We start from the raw sequence: 24,711 nt of genomic DNA, 5'->3' as shown, positions 1-24,711 counted from the left end.
TTCTTTACCACTAAGCCACAGGGAAGCCCTAAAAATAATGATAGCATATATGTATTGATCCACCAAGACAGAAGGTAGAACCAAAACTCTAGCACTTCAAGATAGTAAGTTGTCCCAGTGTTACACAGAATGGCACAGCCTTAATTCAAACCTTGAGCAGCTGGATTCCAATGACAGTGCTCTTAAGCGCTTCACCTTAGAACACCTTCTGTGAAAGTGGGTAATGTTAATACATGTCTAAGGGGAGGAAGCAATAGCAAACCACTCCAGTATTCTTGCCTGGAGAATCCCAGGACAGAGGACCCAGGCGGGCCACAGTCTATAGGGTCACAAAGAGTCACACGTGACTGAAAATACAGGCACACAATAGTTTGCTTCTGGTATGCTTATTACAATAAGCCAGGCTTCCTACCTGCTGACTGAGCGGTCAAATGGGTCTCAATTTCCTTACCCACAAAATGCAAATAATAATAGAAACTTTCTTTTATTCAACCAATATTTATTTATTAATCATCCATTCTGTGCTGGGGGCATTATTCTACAATCACTGAGGATTAAGTGAGAAAATGCAAAATGGCCGATTTATTTCCCCAGTCTGTTTTTTTAAAATTTATTTTTGGCCGCGGCATGCAGGATCTTAGTTCACCAACCAGGGATCCAATCCGCGCTCCCTGCAGTAGAAGCACCAAGGCTTACCCACTGGACTGCCAGGAAAGTCCTTCCCCACTCCCTTAACCCCTTGCATTTATTCATACAGGACAGTGGTTTTTTCTTGGTTTTGTTTTTTAATACTTTGATGAATGTTATGAAACAGAATTCACACAAAATTCTGCGTTCAATTTCAAGGAATTCAGAAACCTTCTGAAGTTGCATATTGCCCTGTTACATTAAAAACTGTTGCAAAGGGACTTGATGAACATGATCTCGCACCAGAAACCTTCCAAAACAGCAGGGAAGAGGGTATCACTTTTACAGACAACCAATATAGAAAACTACCATATCTAATCATTGCAATTTGGCAGATAGCCCAAGATAGGAATCTTGCCTCTCATTTCTCTAAGTCCAGTGCTTTTTCCAATTTGCCAGAAGAGAAGGACCTTCTATTTCGGGGTTAGACTAGAGAAAGTAAAAGAGGTGCCACTGCAGTTAAGAGCAGCTCGTCTAGGGGAAAAAAAAGATCTGAGTAGGAGCTCAGCCCCTTAGTCACGAAAAGGCACTTAAGACTAGTCTCTTTTTCCCTCTGGGAGCAATAGCGACATCCACATCGAGTAATAACTTCTGCTGCTCCGCTTCCCTGTGGTGCTTGTTACACTACCCTGAAAGAAAGACGCGATTGCTTCCCACGGGCCATGTGGATATAAGGTTCATATGACTCAGGTCAATACTGATAGTCTTAAGGAGCTGAGGACAGGAGTGTTCACGCTTCTCCGCTGTTGGCTTCCGGTTTCCCACTGCAAGATCGCAATCCCCGGCAGAGGCAGAAAGCTGTTAGAAATCGCCATGTGGAAAGTAAGACGCTCCTAATGCACTTAGAACAGTGCCTGGCATTTAACAGGCGTTTAGTACATATTTGCTGAATGGATTTATGGCTGAATGAGTCCGCAGAGAACAAATTCCACAGTCCCGCGGCTCAGGTCCCTCTCCAGCCTGGGACGTCACACTCACCGGGCGCCAAAGCTTGTTGGAGCTGGGCGCAAGCCTCCTTCCAGCGTCCCCGCTTCAGGAGCTCGCGGAACTGCAGCAAATCTACCTGCCCCAGGGGCACTCTTCTTATAGCTGCCAGGCGCACAACAACGCCGAAACGGAAGCCTCGCTAGGAATGGAAAGAAGGTGGAGAAAAGGAAATTTCGCGCCAAACGCCGTAGCCCCGCCCCCAGGGTGTCTCCACGTTCCGTCAGCAGCCAGCCCTTCCGCCCCGCCCATCTAAGGAGGGGACGCACGACGTACATCCGCCAACGGGCCGCGGCCATCATTGATTAGGTCTGCGAAGCCGTTCGCCGAAGAAAGTTCCTAACTCGAAAACATTTCCGGGTTCAAGATGGGCGCTCGAACCATTTAGTGAGACTTCCTCCAACCTCATCATTTCTCTCTGGTTTCCTTAACCTGGATGTGACGTCTTAAAGGACCCGACGGAAATAGAACGTCAGGCGTTCTAAAATGGCGAACCGTACGGTAAAAGATGCGCACAGCATCCACGGCACCAACCCTCAGTATCTGGTGGAGAAGATCATTCGGACGCGAATTTATGAGTCTAAATACTGGAAAGAGGAGTGCTTTGGACTTACAGGTGAGCAAGAGCGTGCGTAACAACCCCCATCCCTGCCCCAACCCCTGTCGTCCCGTGGCCCAGTTTTCCGAAGTAGTACAATAGGACTGGCCCACTGGGGGTGAGATTTAGGGGGAATTTTTCAGTCATTCGGAAGAATCTGAGCGCCTACTCTGTGCCTAGTGTTGTGTTGGGCTTTGGGAACACAGATAGATGTGATAGGACCTTATTCGGAAGGGTGTCACACGTCGTTTCTTTGAGGCATTCCATAGTTAATGATAACTTACTGGGTTCTCGGTGAAGGCGATGGCACCCCACTCCAGTACTCTTGCCTGGAAAATTCCATGGACGGAGGAGCCTGGTAGGCTGCAGTCCATGGGGTCGCGGAGAGTCGGACACTACTGAGCGACTTCCCTTTCACGTTTCACTTTCACGCATTGGAGAAGGAAATGGCAACCCACTCCAGTGTTCTTGCCTGGAGAATCCCAGGGACGGGGGAGCCTGGTGGGCTGCCGTCTGTGGGGTCGCACAGAGTCGGACACGACTGAAGCGACTTAGTAGTAGTAGTAGTAGTAGTAGTAGTAGTGTTAACCCTGAAGGTCTTAAAGGAGCGTCAGTATTCCCGAAACCAAATTTATAATCTTACTACCCCCAAATCTGGACCATTTGCAATATTTCACATTCCCAGTCCTAATATAAATACATGTTCTTAAGAGAAATCTTCCAGGTCGTCTTTGATACTCGGTTTAATTCTGGCTTTTTTTTGGTACCTGTTTCCCCCGTGAACCATTAGTTCATCTACTGTAAAACGAGCACAATAATACCCACATCAGAGGTCAACGGATTAAATGATTTAACCCAAGAAATCTAAGGATTAAATGAAATAAAGTGTAAGAAGTGTTGGGTATATAGTTACAGCTTGTTCAGTCGCTAAGTAGTGTCAGACTCTTGTGACCCCCCCTGGGCCGTAGCCTGCCGGGGTCTCTCTCCTCCACTGTCTGCCACAGTTTGCTCAAATTCATGTCCATTGAGTCGATGATGCTATGTATATTTAGCTACAGCCATATATTAATAAAAGTACTCAGTAATCAGTGGTGATAGTGGTGCAGGTTGTTACCACTGTTACTTGCTCCCGTGCTGTTACTGCTCTGCCATCACCCTAGCTGTGTGTCCACGGCAGAGTCATATTGGTTTTCAGAGTCGCCATTAAATTTTGGAGTCATGTAAGATTTATTTTGGGGGCCTTTTCTCATTCCGGTGGTGAAATGACTTGCCCTCGTTCACAAAACTGGTGTCTGATTTTGATGACAACATTGAAAAGTTATCCCTGTTGTCTAGATGAACTTAAGAGTTACGTAGTTGAGGAGTGGTTTGTTGCAGTTTTCGTCCTTCTAACTCTTATTTAATCTGGCAGTTTTTCCTCTAACCATGATGGGTGACAAGCACAGACTCTGAAGTCAGACTTCTTGGACTAAAATCCAGGCCCTGCCACTTTCTGGCTGTGAATCTTGAGCAAATCATTTAACCTTTCTTAGCCCTCATTTTCCTTAGCTGAAAACAAGGGCAGTGCTAGAACTTAACCTCATGACTTGTGAAGATTAAGTGAGATAATATGAAATACTTAGCAGAGTACTTGGCATATAATAATCTTTCAGTGTGTATTGGCTGCTGTTATTTATTACACACTTGTTCTCCTAATATTAAGCTGTTAATTCAGGAGCACCAAATTTTGAACTAACTTTAACTCTCTGCACTTCAAACCTGTAAAAGCTTAGTCTTAATATGTCTGCAATGCCACTCTGTTTTTGTTTTTTAGCTGAACTTGTAGTCGATAAAGCTATGGAGTTAAGATTTGTGGGTGGTGTCTACGGTGGCAACATAAAGCCAACTCCTTTTTTGTGTTTAACCTTGAAGATGCTTCAGATTCAACCCGAGAAGGACATCATTGTAGAGTTTATAAAAAATGAAGATTTCAAGTGAGTAAAATATTTACTAGCTAATATAAATATTTTAATTTCATGGTCCAGAATTTGGCTTTGGTTAAAAGAAGTGAAACAGTGTATCTCATTTCCAAAGTCCCACTCTGGTATTTTGTTCCTGCGCCCCTTGAGTGTTTGTTTTGTCTGTTTTGATTGTATTAACCTTCTTTACTTTCTGAGCCTTGGTGACTTTTCTTCCAAATAAGTATTTCACAAAACTCACTGATACATATTAAGCAGAAGTTAATGCCATATATGTTGGTAGCACTGAATACTTTAAGGATGAAGAAAGCAACATAAAGTGTGGTAAAGAAGAGGGAGACGTTTGTGTTAATTGTAGGTTCATGTCCAGACCCTATTACCTATGAACTGTGACCTTGGAGAAGTTACTTAATTTTCTAAATTTTACTTTCTTTACCTGTAAAATGGAAACAATAATACCAACTCAGGATAGATGTGAGGATTAAGGAAGAAAGAGCTGTAAATCTCTATCGGTGCCTGTTGCATGGTATCTGGCCCCAAAATATAAGCTGTTCGAGGAGCTAACAGATGAGAACAGGAGACAGATGTAATAATAGATTATTATTGCCAATCTCTATTCTAAGAAATTTACATGCAATAATTTATTTAACCTCCGCAACTACCCTGTAAAATTATTATCCCCATTATGTAGGGGATGATACTTAGGCACAGAGAGATTGATTTCCCCAAGGTCAAATGCTGATAAGTCGCAATGCTGATTTCAGGGTCCATTTCTTTCGCCACTGTATTCTGTTTGTTGTATAAGGAAATGAATTTCAAATGCCTACTGTTTATCAAAATGGAGATTTGAGTAGGTAGTTGGGGGTATAGGAGAAAGGGAAAATAAAGGAATCTTACAAACATTAATGGCTAGAAAATAACTAACTTTTATTAGGTACCTACTCTATGCTATATACCTCGCTTAGCATCCTAACATTCATTTTTTACTTAATATGCTGAGCCATCAAATTAGGGACTATCATTTTACAAGGATTGAGAAAGCAAAAGTAAATTGCCTAGTGTTACAGAGTTAGTAAATAATGGAATCAAAATTTGAACCCAGATGACTGACTTTTTTCCATAACCAGCATTCTGCTTTCCAGCAAATAGCAATCTTGTATAAATTATATTGTTCATAAATAAACCTCTACTTTCTGTTGTTAAATTCAGTGTCTCATTTGATTCTTAAAATAATCCCATGAGGTGAATAGGTTGTATCTTAGTTTTACAGATGATGTAATAGACTATGAAAGTTGAGCATTATATCCCAAGTCACTGCAGCCAGTAAATGGTAGAATGAGAACTTGAACCCAGGTTTCCACATTTTAGCTATTTTTTCTGCTGCCCTATGCTCCCTCTAAAAATGTAGCTTTCTCGTCTACCAAAGAGAAAAGAGAACTTGTTTATCCATTGCTGTCATGAGAAAAGTTACTTGTAAAACTCAGGAACTTGTTGGAATGGCCTGTTGTTTCACTGCTGTCTATCTGTCAGGTATGTCCGCATGCTGGGAGCACTTTACATGAGGTTGACAGGTACTGCAATTGATTGCTACAAGTACTTGGAGCCTCTATACAATGACTATCGAAAAATCAAGAGTCAGAACCGAAATGGAGGTGAGTATGGTGCTAAGTATCCAGGCCTTCATCCCTGAGCCAGTGTTTATTTTACAGTATCTCTGGCATCACATAATCCAGATTGTTAGTGTCTTCAGTCAGGTCCTCCATCTCTTGTGAGGAGTAATAATACTCCGTTAGACTACTAGCTTCCTGTCAGCCTCACCCAGTCTGCCCCTGTCTGCCTGTCTTTCCAGCTGCATCTCATGGTAATCCCTGCTTTGCATCACGTGCTACATCCCATAAGATCTAGCTCCCGAATGACCTTTGCCTTAAAGTCCTTCCCCAGACCTCCCAAAGTTAGTTTTCCATTTGTTGGACCTTCACAGTTCTTTCTACTGGCCTCTGTTATAAGATACTTCACCCTGTAATACATGGACTGAGTGTGCTCATACTTATGTAGGAATCTTCCTAAAACATAAGTATATCCAGGAGGGGCAGCTCCATACCTTTTACAAAGAGACACATTTTATGGTAAAATGGGATTCAGAGAATGCAATAAGAACTTTTTCTCTCTTAGTGTCATAACAGAAGATTAGTAACATTGGCCTTTACCATCTAAATATTACATAAAGGAGTACAAGGTTAAGAATTTGGTATTATTCTTCAAACTTTTGTTAGCTTACCTGTTCACTGGAATAAATACATACTAAGTGACAATGTTGCGCCGGGTACTGTACTACAAACCGGAAATAATGTGATGAACAAGATGGACATGGTCCTGGCCATCATGAGATGACTTATTTATGACTATATTATGCTAGACTAAGATAGGGTTTTTAAATCTAGTGATAATTTGGGCCAGATATTTCTTTGTTATGGGGAGCTGTCCAGTGCATTGTAGAATGTTTAGCAGTATCCCTGGCTTCTACTCCCTAAAGGCCATTAGCACCCCATAGTTGGAGGGGCAATACCCCTGGTTGAGAACCACTAAACTAAGGTAATGTTTACCATAGAAATTCTAAAAAGCTGTTGCTCCACTTACTATGTGAGATACACGATTCTTAAAAACAGCAAATCACAGTCACTTGGAACTAATATAATATCTTAAGTCAGGTTTGCACATGTGTTCAGTTGCTAAGTCATGTCCAACTCTTTGTGTCCTCTGTCCATGGAATTTTCCAGATAAGAATACTGGAGCGTGTTTTCATTTCCTTCTCCAGCCCAGAGATAAAACTCAGGTCTCCTTCATCGGCAACCAGATTCTTTATCACTGAGCCACCCAGGAAGCCCCAAGTCAATTATACATCCATTTAATAAAGTCTGCTGACCCACATAGGGGAAAAGATACATATTTTATTTTTAGGAACTTAGTAGGTTCACAGGAGATGCTGTACTTGAGTTGTAAGTTTTATTCAAAAACATTACCCTTTTATAATTCAGGACTCATTGTGCTTGTTTTTGTGCTTGTCTTTCCTGCTAATTGGGACAGCTTCATTCATCCCACTATCCCCAGTTCCTAGAAGAAGCATGGCACGTAAATGGCCCCAATAAAGGGGAGTTGACTGGTTGAAGATTGGTGGTGATGACAGGGCAGTGAAAGCCTGTAGGTTGAGCCCACGTTTGACAGTAATCTATTCAGTGTTAATTTCCACACTGCAATAGCTTTATTAGTACATGTGCAGGCAAAGGGAAGGGGCTTCCCTGGTAGCTTAGATGGTAAAGAATCCACCTGCCATGCGGGAGACCTGGGTTCTATCCCTGAGTCGGGAAGATCCCCTGGAGAAGGAAATGACAACCCAGTCCAGTATTCTTGCCTGGAAAATCACATAGACAGAGGAACCTGGTGGACTGCAGTCCATGGGGTCAAAAGAGTCAAGACACGACTGAGTGACTAACACACACACACACAGGGAAACTGCAGAGAATTCACACTTTCTATACCAAATACCCTGTTAGATATCTTGCATAAAGAGTCTTAAACTTCTTAAAGTTTTTTGCTATTTAAACTTATTTCCAAGTTACTTGAACTTATGGTTTTTCTTTCAGAGTTTGAGCTGATGCATGTAGATGAATTTATTGATGAGCTACTGCACAGTGAGAGAGTCTGTGATATCATTCTTCCCCGGCTACAGGTAAGAGATAAAGGTCATACATACACAGTACACAATAACGTGTGTAAAGATTTCTTTATACACGTACATTATAAAACACCATGGATCTCAGAATCTTTTTTTAGCTGAAGTGTAGTTGATGTACAATATTATATGTTATAGGTATACAGTATTGTGATCCACAATTTTTAAAGGTAGTACTCCATTTATCGTTATTATATAACAGTGGCTCTGTACAATATATCATTGTAGCTTATTTTATTTCGAATACTTCGTTCCTCTTAATTCCCTCCCTCTTTCCCTCTCCTCACCGCTAATCATTAGTTTGTTCTCTATATCTGTGAGTCTGCTTCTTTGTTATATTTACTAGTTTGTTCCTTTTTTGAGACTCATATAAGTGATACCATACAGTATTTGTCTTTGTCTTTGATTTATTTCACTTAGAATAATATCTTCCAATACTGTGTAGCACAGGGAACTCTGCTCCATACTTTGTAATAACCTAAATAGGAAAATAATTAGAAAAAGAATATTTTAATTTTTCCTCACTTAACATAGTTATTTTGGAATATATCCATGTTTGCATATACTAATAGTTTTTTATTTCATTTGTTGCTCAATAGGAATAATATTCTGTTGCATGGGTATATATACCACAATTTGTTTACCCAGTCATCTATTTATGCAGAATTGTGGGGTGCAAGGTCAGTGTACAAAAGTCAGTTGTATTTCTCTACATGAGCTAGGAACAATTAAATTTGAGATTTTGTATAAAAGATACTATTTATAACTGCATCAGCTGTAGAATTGATGCTTTTGAACTGTGGTGTTGGAGAAGACTCTTGAGAGTCCCTTGGACTGCAGGGAGATCCAACCAGTCCATTCTGAAGATCAGCCCTGGAATTTCTTTGGAGGGAATGATGCTGAAGCTGAAACTCCAGTACTTTGGCCACCTCATGCGAAGAGTTGACTCATTGGAAACGACTCTGATGCTGGGAGGGATTGGGGGCAGGAGGAGAAGGGGACGACAGCGGATGAGATGGCTGGATGGCATCACTGACTCGATGGACGTGAGTCTGAATGAACTCTGGGAGTTGGTGATGGACAGGGAGGCTTGGCGTGCTGCGATTCATGGGGTTCGCAAAGAGTTGGACACAACTGAGCGACTGAACTGAACTGCATAGTTCTTTATTTCATTTGTTGCTCAATAGGAATAATATTCTGTTGCATGGGTATATATACCACAATTTGTTTACCCAGTCATCTATTTATGCAGAATTGTGGGGTGCAAGGTCAATGTATAAAAGTCAGTTGTATTTCTCTACATGAGCTAGGAACAATTAAATTTGAGATTTTGTATAAAAGATACTATTTATAACAGCATAAAAAATATAAAATAATTATGGATAATTTTGTCAAAAAATGTGTAAGACTTTTAAACAATATAAAACATTGCATTACTGACAGAAGTTAAAGAAGATATAATTAATGGAGCTATATCGTGTTCATGGTATATCTGATACCATGACTCAACAATTGTTGTCAGTTCTCCCAAATTAATCTTTAGATTCAATTCGGTTCCAATCAAAATCCAAATAAAACTTGATAGAACTTGGCAAACTGATTCTAAAATGTATAGGAATATGGAGAAGACCTAGAATATCCAAAACAGCTTTGAAAAAGAGCAAAGTAGGATAAACACTACTTAATTATAAGACAGTGTTGTAGTGGCATAAAGCTAGGCAAGCAGATCAGTGGAACAAAGTGAAAGAACCAGAAGTAAGTGTATAGTACATTTTTATGGTCACTTGGTTTTCTGCAGAGATGTTAGGGCAATAACAATTGAAAAAGGATAATCTTTTCCACAAATGGTGCTAAAATGATTAAATAGGCATATGAGACGATTGAATGTCTTCCCCTCGCTCACATTATATGTAAAAATAAACTTGAAGAGGGTAATAGACTCATAAAAGCTAAGAGTAGAAAACTTAAGGAAAACATAGGTGAAAATCTTAGTGACCTCATGTTTGACAAATTCCTGTAATGTGAATTATTTATTAGAAATTAATAAACTGACTTTATAAAAATTAAGAACTTGCCTTTCAGAAGATGCTATTACAAAACTAAAAAGGCAAGCCACAGACTGGAAGAATACGTTTGTACAACATATATCCATAGAAGTTCTTGAATCTGTACTTTATAAAGGACTCTTGAACTTACTAACAAGAAGGCAACCCAGTGGGGAAATGAACAAAAAATTCTAACAGATCTTTTACCAAAGAAAATACATAGTTGACCAGTAGCACATAAAAAGGTATTCTATATCATTGATCATTCAGTTCAGTTCAGTTGTTCAGTCATGTCCGACTCTCTGCGACCCCATCCAACCATCTCATCCTCTGTCGTCCCCTTCTCCTCCTGCCCCCAATCCCTCCCAGCATCAGGGTCTTTTCCAGTGAATCAACTCTTTGCATGAGGTCACCAAAGTATTGGAGTTTCAGCTTCAGCATCAGTCCTTCCAATGACCACCACTGATCTCCTTTAGGATGGACTGGTTGGATCTCCTTGCTGTCCGAGGGACTCTGAAGAGTCTTCTCCAACACCACAGTTCAAAAGCATCAATTCTTTGGCGCTCAGCTTTCTTCACAGTTCAACTCTCACATCCATACATGACCACTGGAAAAACCATAGCCTTGACTAGACTTGACATAGCTTTGACTAGACATTAATCATTAGGGAAATGCAAATTAAAAGCATAGAAATATGCACTATATACCTAGTAAAATGTGTAAAATAAGACTGATCATATCAAGTGTTAGTGAGGATGGAACTAGAAGTTCCTCCTAGTTAGTTAGAAGGAACTAGAAGTCTCCAAAGCCTACTGGTGACAATATAAACTGAAACAACCAAACTTGGAAGAGTTTGGCAGTTTCCAAAGAAGTTAACCATTGAATCCAGCTATTCCACTTCCAGAAATTTACTCAGGAAATGAAAGCATATGTCCACACAAAGTCTTAAGCACAGATAATCTTAACAGTTTCATTTGTAATGGCCAGAAACTGGAAGCAACCCAAATGTCCATCAAGTGAATGAATAAACAAATTGTGATGTGGCCATATAATGATACTACTACTCAGCAGCAAAAATGAACTGTTGATAAATAGCAGTAGCATGGATGAATCATAAAATAACTGCTGAGTGAAAAAAGACACAAGATTGTATGTACTGTGTAATTCCTTTCTGATCAATGTAAACTGTAGTGACAAAAAGAGCAGTGGTTGCCTAGGTATAGGGTAAGGGATTGGGCAGGAGAGGGAATGAGAAACCCGAAAGGAGCACAGGTAAACTGTTGGGTGGAGCGGCTCTATCCGTTACACTGATGTATTGACTTACATTCGTATACAACACAATACTCATCAAATCGTGTACTATAAAAATTACAGTTTATTGTGCATCACTTGTACCTCAGTGAAATTGTAAAATGTATCGCAGAAATCATTGGGATACCTGTAGACTAAGAGCCTTTGACTCTCAGATTCTGATATTCTGTGTAAAATTGGTAGCGTTGATGAAAGGCTCCTAGAGACAGTGTTTAAGATGGGGCCTGGGAACAGATTCTTCAGAGTTTTAAGCAACCACAGAAACCCAAATTGGGAAGACCCAGAACTTAAGATCTCCTTTTTGATGCTGCTGTAGCTCAGTAATTCTGAAGCAGTTTGCTGTATCCCACCTTGCCTTGCTAGATAAAAGCCAAGAAGGAATAATTTAAAGATCAGAAGTCACGTATTTTTGTTGTTCAGTTGCTAAGTAGTGTCCGAATCTTTGCAACCCCAAGAACTGCAGCACTCGAGGCTTCCCTGTCTTTCAGTATGTCCCAGAGTTTGCTCAAACTCATGTCCATTGAGTCGGTGATACCATCCAACCATCTCATCCTCTGTTGCCCCTTCTCCTCCTGTCCTCAGTCTTTCCCAGCATCGGTCTTTTTCAGTGAATGGGATGTTTGTATCAGGTGGCCAAAGTATTAGAGCTTCAACTTCAGAGTCAGTCCTTTCACTGAATATTCAGGGTCAGTTTCCTTTAGGATTAACTGGTTTGATCTCCTTGCAGTTCAAGGGACTCTCAAGAGTCTTCTCCAACACCCTTATTCAAAAGCCTAAATTCTTCGGAGATCAGCCTTCTTTATGGTCCAACTCTCACATCTGTACATGACTACAGGAAAAACGACAGCTTTGAGTACATGGACCTCTGTCAGCAAAGTGATGTCTTTAGTTTTTAATCTGCTGTCTGGGTTTGTCATAGCTTTTCTTCCAAGGAGCAAGCATCTTTTAATTTCATGGCTGCAGTCAACTATCTGCAGTGATTTTGGAGCCCAGGAAAATAAAATTTGCCACTGTTACCATTTTTTCCCTGTTAGCCATGAAGTGATGGGACCAGATGTCATGATCTTTGTTTTTTGAATATTGAGTTTTAAGCCAGATTTTTCACCCTCTTTTCACTCTCATCAAGAGACTCTTTAGTTCCTCTTTGCTTTCTGCCTTTATATAGAGTGGTATCACCTGCATATCTGAGGTTTTTGATATTTCTCCTGGCAATCTTGATTCCAGCTTGTGATTTGTCCAGCCCAGCATTTTGGATGATGTACTCTACATAGAAGTTAAATAAGCAGGATGATGATATACAGCCTTGATGTACTCCTTTCCCAATTTTGAACCAGTCCATTGTTCCATGTCCGGTTCTAACTGTTGTTTCTTGACCTGCATGCCCGTTTCTCAGGAGGCAGGTAAGGTGGTCTAGTATTCTCATTAAGAACTTTTGACAGTTTGTTGTGATCCACATAGTCAAAGGCTTTCACATAGTCAGTGAAGCAGAAGTAGTTGTTTTTCTGGAATTCCCTTGCTTTTTCTATGATCCAGTGTATGTTGGCAGTTTGATCTCTGGTTCCTCTACCTTTCCTAAATCCAGTTTGTGCATCTGAAAGTTCTTTGTTCATATACTGCTGGACCTAATTTGAAGAATTTTGAGCATTACCATGCTACCATGTGAGATGAGTGCAGTTGTGCAGTAATTTAAACATTCTTTGGCATTGCCCTTCTTTGGGACCGAAATGAAAACTTCAGTCCTGTGGCCGTTGCTGAGTTTTCCAGATTTGCTGGCTTAATGAGTGTAGCACTAACAGCATTATCGTTTAGGATTTGAAATGACTGAGCTGAAATTCCATCACCTCCCCTAGCTTTGTAGTAATGCTTCGTAAGGCCCACTGAACTTCACACTCCAGAATGTCTGGCTCTAGATGAGTGACCACACCATTTTGGTTATCCGGGTCATTAGACCTGTTTTCTTTAGTTCTTCTGTGTGTTCTCGCCACCTCTTCTTAATCTCTTCTGCTTGTGTTAGGTCCTTGCCATTTCTGTCCTGTATCGAGCCCATCTGTCCAGGAATGTTCCCTTGGTGTCTCCAATTTTCTTAAAGAGATCTCTAGTCTTTCATTCTACTGTTTTCCTCTATTTCTTTGCCTTGTTCACTTAAGAAAGCTTGCTTTTCTTACCTTGCTATTCTGGAACTCTGCATTCAGATGGATGTATCTTTCTCTTTCTCCTTTGCCTTTCACGTCTTTTCTTTTCTCAGCTGTTTGTAAAGCCTCGTCAGACAACCATTTTGCCGCCTTGCATTTCTCTTTCTTTGGAATGGTTTTGGTCATCACCTCCTATACAGCATTATGAACCTCTGTCCATAGTTCTTCAGGCACTCTGTCTACCAAATCTAATCCCTTGAATCTGTTTGTCACTTCCACTGTATAAATGTAAGGGATTTGATTTAGGTCATACCTGAATGGTCTAGTGGTTTTCCCTACTTTCTTCAATCTGAGCCTGGATTTTGCAGTAAGGAGCTCATGATCTGAGCCAGTCAGTTCCGGGTCTTGTTTTTGTCAGTCTGATTTCAGTATTGACCATCTGGTGATATCCATGTGTAGGATCATCTCTCATGTTGTTGGAAGAGGGTGCTTGCTGTGACCAGTGTTTTCTGGGCAAAACTCTGTTAGCCTTTGCCCTGTTCCATTTTGTACTGCAAGGACAAACTTGCCTGTTCAGACTAGGTAAATATATGAGAGACAAAGCAGAGATTATTAGTTACTAGGGGATTCAGGGAAGGGAAATGAGGAATGATTACTTAATAAGTATGGCATGTTTTTCTGGTGTGATGAAGTTTTTAAACTAGTGAGAGGTGGTGATGGAAGAATTTTACACTTTAAAATTGCTGATTGTTTACATTGTGAATTTCACCTCAATGAAAAACAGATCAAAGGGACCTGAAAAAGTCAATATGGAGTATAGAACGGATTGTAAATATGATAAATGGGCAAGGTTAACTTTCTTGAGGCAGCAAAGCAGATGGATAAAGATAGTTGGTAGTTGGTAGTGCTCACAGATAAGTGCAATGAACCACTCTTCCTCCAGAGGGACTCAATTACAGAAAATCATAGAAAATAATTCTGAAAATTATTTCTCCTTTTCCATATTGATTATTATAGACGGTAGTGAAAAGGATGACATTTCAAATCTGAAAACCTGATTTCAGGGTCCAGTTCTCACACTTTTTATCCTTAGCTGTGATATTATGTTTAGAAATACTGTAAAAAAGGATAGACTCTGAACTACAGTCAGGTTGGGACTGAGGGTTCTAGAGTCCAGTCATCTCTGAGCAAGCGTGTTGATGCAAATGGGGTGGTCTGCTGGAGTCTAGAAGGAAAACCCACAAAGCAGACCTCACTCAGGAGAGGAAAGTTGAACTATGACTGATACATGTTACCACATCACTGAGAGGTGTGTTCTGGTGTGGACCTCTCTATGTGCTGGATGAAGTGACCCTTAAGACTACCTTTAGCTTTGATTTGTTTCTTTTAAGCAATCCATAGGGCATAGCTTCTCACCTGCCCTGGCATTGGCAGGGAGCTTCTCTGGAATGAATTCTGATTTTATCAAACACAAATACTGTAAGTTAATACGTTGACGTTGATCACTTCGAAGTCTGGTGAGCATCAGGGCTTCTGGATGCCGTGTCTCATACAGTCCTAGATCCCAGACTGGTGATCTTTTCCAAGGAACCCTTTTTCAAGGGATTCATGTCACTGATTGGCATCTTTATCTCATTTCTCCTAACCCTTACCGAATTTTGTCAGGGGTGAATGAGAGCAAAATAAGAGTGCAAATGGTACTTTTTATTTTAGGGCTGTCCAATGATCTGTATGTCCTTGGTGCACACACACATACACACACAAAACCTTAAGGGTCTTATGACCCAGCCAGTCCTTTTGTCCGTCTTGAACTCACCTTTGCCTTTCAGGTCCTTAGTCACTTAGGATTGCTAAGTCACATCTTAGAAGAAAATGAAACTAGGAGGTGGTTTGTTTATATCCTGAGCCTTGTTCAAAATGCATGTCTGTATACAGCTCCCCAAATCCTGGGTCTAATAGACAATCGGTGCTAAGAGCAGGAGGACCCAAACCCCCACACTGGACTGAGTCTCAGTGAATCTCTTACTGGATTCTGGTCTGAGCTGCTCCTGGAAAACTCCCAGCCAACATTGTCTTGAACTATTGACCCTTTTGTGTGAAATCCATAATTTCTATTCAAGGCTACAGCTATACTGATTGATATTCTAGTGACCTTAGAGTATAAGGTCACAGGGAATAGAGGCAATAGAAAAGTGATATTCTCTTCATCTTTGTATTTATCTCTTTACAGGGAAACTTTATATATATAGATCCTAGGTATGCTAAACTCTCTAAGAATATCTGTGTCTGGGATATCTTTGAGATGAAATTGCCTCAGCTATTGTGCCATAGGTTTTCTGTCACTTCCAGAAGCCCAGTGTTGGAGCTTCAGGACATAGAGGAGATAGAAGGGCCCTCTCTGACTTTCATTGTTGTCTCTGTAGAAACGCTATGTGCTAGAGGAAGCTGAACAGCTGGAGCCTCGGGTTAGTGCTCTGGAAGAAGACATGGATGACGTGGAGTCCAGTGAAGAGGAGGAAGAAGAGGATGAGAAGGTCAGGCACCTGGGAGCTTAAGGGTTGGAGGAGGGAGAATTACAGGGAATGGGAATGGTTTTTCTGTTTTGTTTTCAAACTTTAATTTTATTTAGTTTTAACCAAAAAAGAAAAACCCCAAAATAAGTATTTCATCATTGAGAGTGTGGGTTCTAGAGTTAAATGGACTTGATCCGTATCTCAGCTCTCCTGTTTACTAGTGGCATTATGTTATGTAAATTATATAATCTCTATTTTCTCTTCTATAAAGCAAGGATTATGATACCTTTCTTTTAGGACTTTTATGAGTATTAAATTATATACATAAAGCCCTTAGCTTTGGGACATTATAATTGCATAATAAGTGGTAACTCTTAAACACTTGGGACAAAAATAATAATGTTCATAATTGAATGCATACTAAGAAGTAAACCTAGTTTAGGGAAATAAAAACCACCTACTGCATAGTCATGTCCTTCCACTATTTGTTAAAATGCTGAAAACTTGAAATCAAGTAAGTTGTCAGGGAGCAGTCAGGTAAACTGTTAACAACTGAACAGAGTATTAGGCCGCCATTAGAAGTATTATGAAAAGTAACACGTGAACTTCCTTGGAGGTCCAGTAGGTAAGACTCCATGCATCCGCTGTGGGGCGGGGCGATGTGGAGAACTAAGTTCTAAGTTAGTTCTCCCTGTTAGGCGAACTAAGATCCTGCATGCCACTTGGTGCAGCCAGAAAAATATGTGATAACGTGGAAATGATTACAGTAAGTTTTGTTTTTTTTTTTTAAGATCTAAAACATCTGTGATTAAAATTATATGTGTAGAAAAAGCTAGGGGGAAATATAAGAAATTCTGGCCTGTGGATATCTGGGGTAGCGCAGATGAAAGTGTAGTTCTGAGCTTAGCAGGCTCCATTTAAGATAAGTGCTAAGGGAAGCACAGTCATTCATGAATGGAAAGCCAGGCACGGCTGAGGGGCTTTTCTGTGGTGAGTGAACCAAAAATATGCATTCTTTTTTTTTAATGGAAAATTTTATCACATACCAAAATGGAGAGAATAAATCTCCGTATACCCATCACCTAGCTTCAACAGTGATCAGCTCAGCTATTTTGTTTCCTCCACATCTACTCAGTTGTCCTCCACCAGTTATCTCAAAGCAGATCACAGCCATCATATATCTCATATTTTGGGAACAACATGGACCCCTTTCTAAGGCACAGCCACATACCATCATCAGCCCTTAAATCAATGATTCCTTAATATTAAAATGTCAGGTCATAACGTTCTGTACAATTTTTATCATCTCTATTTTTGTTATTGTGTCCCTGTGGTATCATTTAACATGTTCATTTGTCTATTTTATTTTCTGTTAACTAGTTCTTGAGTCTTTAATTGGATTTGGGGGTTTTGGAGTGGAGCAACCTGCTTCATAGGTATAGTGTACTTCCTCCAGGATGAACAGTCTGCTGTTTGTAATATTCGGATCCACTGATGATCTCTGCATAGATCCCTTAAGGATTGTAAAATAATGATATTTTTTAAAAAAATCTCTCAAATCAACATTTAATTTTTTTAATAAAGTTTATATAAGAAAAGTAAGGTATTTCCCTTTTTCATGTTTTAAAATCAAGAGTTGATTTTATAGTATTCTCCTAGGAAGGTTTGCCCTTGGTAACATTTGAATTTATCAATTAAAATATATTTGGTGTTCTGGACCATTATTGTCCTTGTTGATGCTGAAATTGTCCTATGTCTGGCCAGTGGGGCCCCCTCAACTTCACTTTTTGATGCAGTCATAGTAGTTTCAGCCCCTTGCTATCTGATACAATGATATGTTCTAGTTGTGTCTTATTATATTGTAGCCTGGACCTAAAAGTAGCCATTTTCCCAAGAAGCTCTTAGTTCCATTAATTGAGATATGTTACTTAGAGACCAGTCTGGGCTCATTGCTACATGGTATTTCTAGGCCTTTACAGTTGATAAAGCTAAAGGAAAAAGAAATTTTAAGCTTAAAATACACTCTATTTAACCTTATCAGTCTTGCATCTCTATTTCTTCTTTCCCATTGGAAATCCAGCTTCTTAGGAGATAAGCATACTTACCTCTCATTACTCTTACATAGTTCCACAATAATGGTACCAGCACTAGAAGAGTAATGGGATTATTAAATTTTGATTTTTTTATTTGGTAGTGTGTTTTCTTGTCCTCAGTGTTATCCCATATATATTCAAATTACTGTGTTTTAAAGTCAGTTGGAGGTGGAATTTGGGATGGGATGGGGAGGAGGGTATAAGCCATGTTCCTAGTTGGCTCTCTATAAGCCTGTGCTCATCACTGACCCAGGCCCTCTCTTTTCCAGTTGGAAAGAGTGCCATCACCTGATCATCGCCGGAGAAGCTACCGAGACTTGGACAAACCCCGTCGCTCTCCCACACTACGCTATCGGAGGAGTAGGAGTCGGTCTCCCAGAAGGTAAGGCCTTAGGCATTGGCATCTTCCAGGGATACTTTAAGCACTGGAGTGTAGAAGTTTGGACTTCATGGAAGGAAAATGCTAGCCTGTGGAGAATGTGTGCTCGCCAATGTATTAGTTGCTCCAAAAACACCACCCACAAAACCTCAGTGGCAAACATTTATTTAATTCACAGGTTTGTGGCCAGTGATTTAATTTGGGCTTAGGCAGTTTTTTGAGTATAAGCTATGGTCACTCACTTGTTTTGCAGTATTCTCTGTTGGCTAGTGTAGATGGCCTTAGCTAGGATGACTGGAGCAGTTCATCTCTGTGTGTGTCACATTCTAGGCTAGGGTAGGCCTGTTTCCATGGCAGTGGCAGAATAAGAGACTGAACAACCCCAACCATGCAAGTAATCTTTCTAGCATCTGCATCACATGTACAAATACCCCTTTGGCCAAAGCAAGTCACATGGCCAGTCCCAGACTTGGAGTCAGAGGGTATTAAAGTTAAATGACAAAGGACATGGATAACAGAGTTGGGTTAAGATTTGGGGCAATTTTTGCAATTTACAGTGTCCAGGGCACCTACTAAGGTTCTTCTTTCTTTCTTCTTTCCGTGTAGGCGGAGTCGGTCTCCCAAGAGGAGGAGGTAGGCCTTCAGTGACTTGTGATGAAGTATAGAGATTTGGGGAGGGGGGATGTTGTTGTTGTGTTTATATTGTCAGGACAGATATGGGAGTCTGACCAGTCATTTCCACAGCCCCTCCCCTCGCAGAGAACGGCATCGGAGCAAGAGTCCAAGACGTCATCGCAGCAGGTCCCGAGATAGACGGCACAGATCCCGCTCCAAGTCCCCAGGTATAGCACTGGGGCCTTTTGCTTGCTGTTGGTTGTCTCAATAAAGAAATGTAATAGGAGCAATTAGCCTCCTACAATACAGGAGTACCTTACTTTATTACTGCCTAGAAAAGGAAGTGGACATAGAATTTGAAAATTAGAGTTGACATTTTAACTGTCATTTGCCAGCTTTGTTGATAGGATGGTGAGCTTCAGTTTTCATCTGAAATTATAGGAGTACGACATGACAGAGTAGTGGTAAATACCCAGTGTGCTGTTAGTGAAATTTAGCCATAAAGCCCTGAAGGCTAAGTGGGTTCAGTTCTTCGCTACCAACAAGGTGTCCCTATCACAAGCCAAAAATGAACTAGGGGAAATAACAGCAGAGAGTATGAGGGTAGAAATTGGTACACTGAATAGTCTTTTTTCTTCTCCAGGTCATCACCGTAGTCACAGACACAGGAGCCACTCAAAATCTCCTGAAAGGTATGGATTAGCTTCTATTTTGACTTAAGAATTTAAGTTTTTACTCACAAATTAAAGTCCCAATTACAACTCAGTTAGACCTGAAATATTCTTGTGTTAATGGAGATATAACCTCCATCAATACAGTTTAGGAATTCTCCTTAATTATAGGACAAAGTGGTCTCTTGCCCTGAAAATTACTAGAATTATATATACATGAAGTTATTTTTCTTGTAGGATTGTGGCTTTGGATAAAGGCATGAGCCTTAATCTCAGGAGACCTGGGGTTCCATCCCAGCTTTTAAGATTTTTTAAAATGTATTTACTTCTGGCCACACTGGGCTTTCTTTGCTTCTGGGCCCTGTCTAGTTGTGGTGAGCAAAGGCCACTCTCCAGCCACGGTGTGTAGGCCTCTCACTGCAGTGACCCCTCCTATCGCAGAGCACAGGCCCTAGGGCTCATGGGCTTCGCAGCTGCAGTACACAGGCATACCTGCCCCACAGCACGTGGGGTCCTCCTGGACCAAGGATTGAACCCGTGTCCCCTGCATTGGCAGGCAGATTCCTAACCACAGGACCACTAGGGAAGTCTCAGTCCCAATTTTTAATACTTAGCAGTTGAATGACATTGGATAAGTCATTTTCATTTGGTAAGCTTTCATTAGATACCTCTAGAAACTGTACACTGTTGGAAGCACTTGATCTCTCAGAGGTCATTTCTTCAATGATAAATTTTGGAGAGTAATGCCTAACTCAGTGTTGCTCTTAAACATAAAAACACCAAGTACCTTTAATGAATATTGACTGTCTCTGTCCCCCATCAGTGTTAGCACGTATCAGTCTTTCTCAAAAATCCTTCCTCAGCTCCTAAAACAGCTGGTAAATTTAATGATTTGTATGTGTCACCATTTCAGGTCTAAGAAAAGCCACAAGAAGAGCCGGAGAGGGAATGAGTAATGGACTCAGTTTGGTTTTAATACAAGTGGCCTTCTGTGGAGATGAAGGCATCTGTCTACGTGAAAGAAAGATCTACTCAGTCCCAGGCAGCTATGAGAGTATTTTAGATTTTTTTTAAACCAAGTTTTCTTCACTTTTTTTTAACATGAAAGAGGTGCTGAGTTTTGTATCTCTATGAATTGTACGTAATCCACACATTTGAAAGAATGCTTCCTGAACTGAGAGCTGCTTTTGGCTTCTTTGTACAATCAAACTTGTTTGTACTCAAATTTATGAGGGTAGAATGGATTCAAATAGAGTGTATGAAACAAGGGGAGGATGTGGCCACCTTGTTATTTTTGTTATTAAACTTGACACACCCATTTCCTGTTTTTCTGTGGTTTTAGTTTTGGTTTACACTGAGATTTGAACTGTTTTGAGAACTCTGAGATATGTGCTGCTGTTCCATTAAAAAAACCAAGTTGGTAAAATATATTAGCTCCAGGTTTCACTTCCAGCAGCACCAAATGGTAATAAACATGAAAACTGACCTGTTATCAGCAGCTTTATAAGAATGAATTTAGTTGTAAGGCTTTTTCTGGATCATTTAATCCAGTTGCATTAAATGTTCAACAAACAGTAAAACTTGACACCTATTAACACAGCATTATTGTATAGTGTTTCTTCTTCCCTACAGCCTTGAATTCCAAATTAAGGTGCTCAGCACCTTTATGCTATGAGCATTGATATTATCAAGACTAGCAGTAGCAGCAGGGCAACCAGGATGAAAACGTTCAATGGAGAGAAAAAATATCTAATGCCACTCAGGGTTTTAACCTGAGTGATGGACAACAGCACCATTCACAAAACCAGAAAATACAGCAGGAAGAAACCAGGTTTTAGAGGGGCAGGTAGTGAGAATTGTGGTAGTAGGGAGAAAAAAATGCATTCAGCTTAACTTGAAGTTTACTTTGAGACAGCCATGGTATATCTAGATAAAGCCCGGACATTATAAATAAGAACTGGAGTTGAGCTAGTGATCTAACCCTGAATTGACAATGTTTAGGTAATTTGTAGGTGTAGAATTGAACGGAATGCCTAGGGAGTGTACATTTGTAAGGAAAACTAGTAGTAGAATCATAAGCAACACTCACTCTGTTGAGGAAGAAGGGCAAACACTGACTGAAAATTGAAATATTGAATCATTTCAGAAAGGTAGAGGAAATGGGAGAGATGGGTTAAGAACGCTAAGGACAAAGAAGCAAAATAAGGATTAAATAGTGCCCATGGGTACTGATAATCAAGAGGGTGTTGGATCTTTGCTAGAGTTCTGTCTACCTGTACTTACCTTTCCTCCTTTAAAATGGAAAAAAATAATTGATATTTCCTGCAGCTCTGCCCCTGGCAACAATTATGAAGACCAACTGCCTCACAGGATCCAGTTTCTTGGAAAGTCATATGTAATCATAGGCTAAACATCCTATTGATTGTTGAACTTAAGGACTTTAGCATCAATATTAAAGTGTTTGGGGATTATATTTGAGATTTCATGTTCTTCAATAATTGCTCTCCTGATAATATTTGAGCTAATAAAATCATGAGTTATTATGGCTCATCAAACAACTATATATAGGACTGTCTTTAAAAATTAAATGTAAGCGCCTCTATTTGTATCTGTTATATAGAGTCCTAGCAGAAATGAAAAAAAAAGTGTATTCTGGCTGAATGACCTATGGACCAACCAAGTTATCATCCAGTATATTAGTTTTAAAAGTATATTTTTAAAGTATAAAAATGTAGAAATCCACCCTAAACCCCAGTAATATTTAATACCAAAAATAAACCTTCCCAAGTGTAAACTGCAAACTGACATGTCAAACCTCTCTCTCTGGAGATCCCTTTGATAAACTACAGAATTGTACAGCAGATGACTTCAGGACGAACCTTGCTGAAGGACCATTTCTGTCATCTGTGTGCTAGCCTACTGCATGAGTGAGGCCTTGGAACTAAAGGTTTACAACTTTCTTTGGCCTGTATTTAGAGACATATTTTTCATCTTACCTCTATACTTACACATATTCTGCACTAAAACAGATTTCAAGAAAATATTTCATATGCAAAATACATTCTGATATTTCTATGCATTATCAGTTTTACCGTTGGGTGTACAACCACTAAATTGTTTATACTCCCCACAATTTGAATTATACTGCTTTAAAAGGTTTGCCATTGGGCATGAGGACCTTTTAATACTAAAGAATTAAAGGATATGTATTCTCAGGAGCAAAGGAAACAATAGATTTGGTGAGAGGCTTCCAGTGTAACAACCCAACTTAAAGTTCATTCCTCTAGCCTCTCCATTATTTTTGGCAGATCTAAATTTAAATAAGCACTAACCAGAAAAAAATGCTCACATGCTGGTCATTCCTAGCCAAAAAAAGGAACAAGTTTCTACAGATTCAAAAAAGATAAAATGATCTGTTTCTTTTTTAATGCAAGAATACAAGTTCAAAGAGATTAAAAGATAAGAGGTGGAAAGTAAGCACGGCAGAGCTTGAAGAAATGAAGATTTGTAATGAAAGCCTTACAAAATACAAAACAGACAAGGCACATAGAAAACAGACTGGAGGGAATAAAAAATGGAAAACTATATAGATTTTGAGCTATATATATTATTTTATTATAGATAAAATAAAAAAGAAACCTTGCCTATGATTAACTGATTTCTGATAAAGGGAATTGGGCAAATCAAAAAATTCAAATAGAAGAAAAATCACCTTGATTTAAAGAGAAAAAGAATATGGGAACCCAAGCAGAGAAATCAAGTCATGTATAGTGAGGGAAAGGATCAAGATGGCCTCAGGTCTCCACTAAGGTAGTGAAGCAAAAGGCTCCAAAGGTCTAAGGAAAACTGTGCCAGGAACTTTATACCCAGCCAGGGTTGTCCTTAAAATATAAAGGGAATAGACATTCTTAAGTATGCAAGTGCTTATAAGCATACAACCACTAGGGGGAAAACTGCCTGATGTTACTGAACAAGAAATGAATCAAATTAAGGATTTAGGGAAAAAAGCAGTAAAAGAAATGGCAGTAAACACTTTAGAAATTTTAAATAAAAATAATGGGAAATCGTTAAGACAAATGAAATATTTGAACACTGTACAGAAATAATGTAAGCAGGAAGTAGAACTCAATTTTTTATGACGAGTCATACGATCTCTAAAACATACATGAAGCTGGAAAAAAAAAATCAAGCCTCTTCAATGTTTTCTATACTTGCCCTTAATTTCAGGAGTCTTTAGAACTAGATTCTCTTGTAGAAAAAAATTTGTAAGTTGAAAATTTTAATTTTTTTCTTCAGTTAAGTTGAAGTAAAATTAATTTGCTATATGTACTAAATACAGCATGTGAACCCACTTTTGTAAAACTTTTCCTATGTATGTGTAACTATATATATATGATATGTGTGTATTAAAGAGATGGTTTAAAAGAAAGAAATTCACTGGATATTAATAGTATTTCTGGTTTATGGAATTTTTAGTGATTTTTATACTGTTATTTAATACTTTTTTTGTAATAAACAGATTATCCTTTACAAGGAAAAACTGTATTTGGCGTTTAGGGCTTTTTTATAACCTTACCAACACATTTTATATATTGATTCTTGGAACTGCAAATTAGTAACCACTTTTTGGCAATACAGCAATTTTGTTGTATGTAGCTTTCCAGGTGGCACTAGTGGTAAAGAACCTGCTGGCCAGGAAAATGTCAGTGCAGGAGACATAAGAGACATGGATTAGATCCTTCCGTCCAGAAGATCCCCTGGAGCAGGACAAGGCGACCCACTCCAGTATTCTTGCCTGGAAAATCCTATGTCAAAGGAGCCTTAAGGGCTACAGTCCATGCTGTCGCAAAGAGTTGGACACAATGAGGTGACTTAGCACAGCACAGCTAAGTCAATGGACTTCCCTGGTGGCTCAGACGGTAAAGCGTGTTGCTTACAATGTGGGAGACCTGGGTTCAATCCCTGGGTTGGGACGATCCTCTGGAGAAGGAAATG

General features: G+C 39.7%; 2 protein-coding genes across 2 annotated transcripts in view; one reads left to right on the top strand and one right to left on the bottom strand.

Moving 5' to 3' along the window:
* Positions 1-1,751, bottom strand: part of ORC1 (origin recognition complex subunit 1) — a 35,768-nt gene extending 34,017 nt beyond the window's left edge. Inside the window, exon 1 of the mRNA XM_068965761.1 lies at positions 1,666-1,751. The gene's annotated coding sequence lies outside the window, so the exon portion shown is untranslated. The remainder of the gene's footprint in view (positions 1-1,665) is intronic.
* Positions 1,752-2,157: 406 nt separating this feature from the next.
* Positions 2,158-22,457, top strand: PRPF38A (pre-mRNA processing factor 38A). Its single transcript, XM_068964362.1, has 10 exons — positions 2,158-2,287; positions 4,083-4,242; positions 5,758-5,879; positions 7,869-7,954; positions 15,869-15,979; positions 18,321-18,433; positions 19,037-19,063; positions 19,175-19,272; positions 19,689-19,737; positions 20,630-22,457. The coding sequence occupies exons 1-10, from the start codon at positions 2,158-2,160 to the stop codon at positions 20,670-20,672; spliced, it is 939 nt and encodes a 312-aa protein (XP_068820463.1). The 3' UTR covers positions 20,673-22,457.
* Positions 22,458-24,711: the final 2,254 nt, after the last annotated feature.

This window comes from Capricornis sumatraensis, chromosome 2, assembly GCF_032405125.1.
Source record: "Capricornis sumatraensis isolate serow.1 chromosome 2, serow.2, whole genome shotgun sequence".
NCBI lineage: Eukaryota > Metazoa > Chordata > Mammalia > Artiodactyla > Bovidae > Capricornis > Capricornis sumatraensis.
The sequence above is the reverse complement of the archived record's forward strand: the minus strand, read 5'-3'. Positions and strand labels throughout refer to the sequence as shown.